Source organism: Argentina silus, assembly GCF_951799395.1.
Source record: "Argentina silus genome assembly, chromosome: 20".
Lineage (NCBI taxonomy): Eukaryota > Metazoa > Chordata > Actinopteri > Argentiniformes > Argentinidae > Argentina > Argentina silus.
In genome coordinates this window covers 15,683,173-15,688,172 of record NC_139674.1, presented here as the reverse complement: position 1 = coordinate 15,688,172, position 5,000 = coordinate 15,683,173, and the positions used below count along the sequence as shown (strand labels likewise).

Here is a 5,000-nt window from a genome sequence, read left to right as displayed (position 1 = left end):
TCCCTCCCATTCACCTGAGGAAGAGGAGGAGGAGGAGGAAGAGTAGTGGTTAAAAAAAACAGCCTAAATAAATTGTCAGTCTCACCAAGGCAAGAACGTAAATTAATCAAACACTTTTATTCAGAGGAGTCGTCAATGTGATCCACAAAATCACCACAAAGTCACACGTGTTTGACACCGTTCCTCATTCCCATCCCATGCATTACAATGATCCCGTCCTCTGATTTCTGCGTCCACCGGCCTCCCCTGACTACCCACATCAAATCCATTCCTCAAGACATCCAGTCGTACTGTAGTACTGTCAGCTATACAGCTGCACCTGACAGTATAATTAACCCCCACGGGAGAGAGTCCCGTAATGAGCTCTGAGCTGCTGAATGAAGATTGGCCAGGCGTTGGCCAGGGTAGAGGCCCCCTCCTCTGGGTCGGAGTCGTCTGGGGTCCGGGTCTGGCTCTGGACATCCAGGGGAGGAGGGGGAAGAGGAGTAGGTGTTGGCCAGGGTAGTGGCCCCCTCCCCTGGGTCGGAGTAGTCTGAGGTCTGGGTCTGGACATCCAGGGGAGGAGAGGGAAGAGGAGAAGGTGTTGGCCAGGGTAGGGGCCCCCTCCCCTGGGTCGGAGTAGTCTGAGGTATGGGTCTGGACATCCAGGGGAGGAGAGGGAAGAGGAGAAGGTGTTGGCCAGGGTAGGGGCCCCCTCCCCTGGATTGGAGTAGTCTGAGGTCTGGGTCTGGACATCCAGGGGAGGAGAGGGAAGAGGAGAAGGTGTTGGCCAGGGTAGGGGCCCCCTCCCCTGGATTGGAGTGGTCCGAGGTCTGGGTCTGATCATTATACTAGAGGTCAAACATGGTTCACTCATTAGGGGGGCACCCTTCTCTCTGGGGGGCACCCCTCCCTCTGGCTTCATTCTGACACCTGTCAACTAAAATCATACACACCTACGCATCAACACACACACACACACACACACACACACACACACACACACACACACACACACACACACACACACACACACACACACACACACACACACACACACTTCATCACCTCTCTCACACTAACACACAGACACACACACTCACACACACACACACACACACACTCACACACACACAAACACCCATCAGTCTCCACTCATCTGTGACATCAGACACACTGCTTAGCCAATTAGACAGCCTCATTACGTTCCGCCTGTCAAGTTCATGTTCAATCAGTCACAGTGACTTCCTCTTCCTGCTGCATTGATTGTGGGTGTCAAACTAGGTGCAAGGTATTCTGGGGGATTCCTGGGTTGTAACATGACTGCTACATGTACCACTCCAATTAGGCCTACTGGCCGCTCCAAACGGTGTAGTTACAATGTAGTGTGTGTGTGTGTGTGTGTGTGTGTGTGTGTGTGTGTGTGTGTGTGTGTGTGTGTGTGTGTGTGTGTATCTAAGGTGTGTATGAGGTGATGTGGAACACAGTAGGAAGGTTAGATACCCTGTGTGTGTGTGTCTGTGTGTGTGTGTATGTGTGTCTGTGTGTGTGTGTGTGTGTGTGTGTGTGTGTGTGTGTGTGTGTGTGTGTATCTAAGGTGTGTATGAGGTGATGTGGAACACAGTAGGAAGGTTAGATACCCTGTGTATGTGTGTGTGTGTGTGTGTGTGTGTGTGTGTGTGTGTGTGTGTGTGTGTGTGTATGTGTGTGTGTGTGTGTGTGTGTGTGTCTGTGTATGTGTGTGTGTGTGTCTGTGTGTGTGTGTGTGTGTATGTGTGAGCTGGGGAACAGAGCAGTCCAGAGGGAGTGGAAGCAGGTCAGGATGTCCCCAGAGCCACCGCTGACCCAACAGAGCAGACGACCAAGGGACAAACACAGCTATGACCAAACCAACCATCCTCCTGCTTGACCTGGCCCCCAGGGCCTGTCCACACACACACACACACGCACGCACGCACGCACACGCACACGCACACGCACACGCACACGCACACACACACGCACACACACACGTATAACATGTACAGTCCAGTAATGAAACAGTACATATCTTCCATGGATTCCTCATGTGTCTGTTCCTTATGTGTCTGTTCCTCATGTGTCTGTTCCTCATGTGTCTGTTCCTCATGTGTCTGTTCCTAAGTGAAAGGTTAGCAGTGTCAGTAGTACCTGGCCCCCACAGACCGCTCTGTGTTCACAGTGTCTCTTCAAACAGTGGTCTGAAAAGGTCAGTCGTCTTAGTGGGCTACACACACACACACACACACACACACACACACACACACACACACACACACACACACACACACACACACACACACACACACACACACACACACACACACACACACACAGGGTCTGAGGGTTAAGAAGAGAATGCATGTTCTGTGGAACTTGGGGATGTCAGTGTGGTTGTGTGTTATTGATTATTGGTGTTAATAAACTCAGCCTGCTGCAGGAGAATGTCAAATTACAGCAGTTATGGATTTATACTCCTGCTTTTGTATCATAGTAGCTCTCCCATTGGCAGGTTGATGGAAAGTGAAATCTGTGGGTTATTGATGGTGTATGGAAGTGTGTGTGTGTGTGTGTGAATAGGAGGGTGGTGTGTGTGTGTGTGTGTGTGTGTGTGTGTGTGTGTGTGTGTGTGCGCGTGCGTGCGTGCGTGTGTGAAACATCACAATAGCCTTGAGATATGACACAATGTACTTTACATTTACATTTTGTACATTTAGCAGATGCTTTTATCCAAAGTGACTTACAACAAGTACAGGTCTCCAGTCAGTGATTCATCCATCAGTCTTCATAAGAAACTATCTGGGCTCGGACCAGGGGCCATTAGCAGTCACAATGCTAGATTTGCCAGTGAAAAGAAATGTCTTTTTACTGTACTGAGTGTGTGTGTGTGTGTGTGTGTGTGTGTGTGTGTGTGTGTGTGTGTGTGTGTGTGTGTGTGTGTGTGTGTGTTTATGTGTGTGTGTGTGTGTGTGTGTGTGTGTGTGTGTGTGTGTGTGTCTGTGTGTGTAGTTATGGGGTTGTGTGAATATACATGTTATGTCTGCAGTCAAAGACTAGGCAGCGTTCTCCCCAAAGAATGGAAAACTGGCGCTGTGCCATCTTGTCCACTTGGCTCTGCCACGATGATGTCAACATTTCAGAGCAAATGAAACTGGTTCTTAATCATGACAGAGTAACTATCTTTGATCACCGTTGACTGATGGACAGATGATTCACTTACTTAAACAAATGGATTTGTTGTAAGTCGCTGTGGATAAAGGCGTCTGCTAAATGCCATAAATGTAAAAGTGAAAGTGAAAGTGAAAGTGAAAGCATGTTCCTCGGTTCCTCTGCGTTTTAGCGGCATTTTTACATTAATAAATGCTGGGTTTTGACCCAGAGCAATCCAGCAATCCAGCAATCCAGCAATCCAGCAATCCAGCAATCCAGCGCACTGAAAACAAATCCTGGGTTGAAAGATTAAACTATTCTTTGTTTATTATAAAATCCCATTAATAATATTGACTGACAGAATGGGGGCTGAACCGTGTAAAGGTAAGGTCAGAGGTCAAACCTCTTCAACTGTCACATCTCCAACCCTGTGATCTTATCCACCGAGCAGCTAAACACACACACACACACACACACACACACACACACACACACACACTGAGCTGCCTCTCTCCGTTATAAACAGGTTAGATAAGCACAGCACAGTGTGTGTGTGTGTGTGTGTGTGTGTGTGTTTCCATTAGCTCAAAATGACATGTTATCGGCAGGTGTAGCTATGAGGTTGAGAGGTTTCCATCAGGCTCTTATCTCAGAGTGCCACACATGTACGCACACACACACACACACACACACACACACACACACACACACACACACACACACACACACACACACACACACACGGCTTAAAATCTGCATTACGTCAACCCTACCAGAGTGAGACAGGGCTGACGTTTGTTTAGACAGAGCCTGTTTGACTGCAGTGGTCCTTCCAGCTGACGTTGGTCACAATGGAGGACATCACAAAGGGGAGAGCCGACCGCTCTGTTCACCACAGACCACCTCCGCCTCTGTCCCCCGAACAGCAGACCCTCAGCAGCATCACGCACGCACGCACGCACGCACGCACGCACGCACGCACGCACGCACGCACGCGCGCGCGCACACACACACACACACACACACACACACACACACACACACACACACACACACACACACACACACACACACAGCAACAACGCTGAACCAACTTGACCTTTGTGAACTCTGATTCAACTGAGGTTTGGGTGTTTTTCCTGGGTCTCAATGCTGGTGATGAACAGGGAAGAACTCAGCTGGCGCCTGGCGAAAAACAACAATAACACCACCTCATTTCCTGCGCACCATATGCAGGTGATTGAGAATGGCCTCTCTGCCTCCTCTCCCCTCTCGTCTGGGTCTTCTGAAGTGTCTCATTTCAATAATAAGTGGGTCTGACACAAAATGTCAACCGCTGCAACATGGAGGAAATGCCGGTTTCATAAATCAGAATGGCAGACGGTGCGACTGGTCGGCCATGATGGGGAAACTCGTTCAGACGGACCCTGGACGTGCGTTAGAGGGGTACCCAGCTGGTGGGGGTGTTATAGACAATCTCTCACAACAAACAAACAAAAAAAACTAAAAGAAAAACGCTTCAGTTATGAACATAATCAAAGTTGCCTCCAAAGGCTTCTGTATGTCTGAGGGATGTCCATGTCAGACAGGGCAGGCTGGAGGTAGGAATGAGGCACGCTATCAACCACGTGTTTGATACCATTCCTCATCCCATTCCATGCATCGCAATGAGCCCGTCCTCCAATTTCTACCTCCGCCAGCCTCCCCTGGCCTGTAGGCCACTTCCTATGTACGAACAAGGCCCGCTACTAACATACATCGATGATACAAAATCATTTTTCAACCGATTCCACAACAACAGACTCTGTCACCTCAAACGACTCCTCGCCAACTCTTCAATTAAATTCCCACAA

General features: G+C 49.2%; 1 protein-coding gene across 1 annotated transcript in view; it reads right to left on the bottom strand.

Moving 5' to 3' along the window:
- Positions 1-5,000, bottom strand: part of pdzrn4 (PDZ domain containing ring finger 4) — a gene marked incomplete at both ends in the record, with an annotated part of 38,945 nt that overhangs the window by 13,165 nt on the left and 20,780 nt on the right. Inside the window, one exon of the mRNA XM_083691817.1 lies at positions 1-14. This exon is cut by the window's left edge and continues 258 nt beyond it. Within this exon, the coding sequence (XP_083547943.1) occupies positions 1-14 (14 nt within the window). The remainder of the gene's footprint in view (positions 15-5,000) is intronic.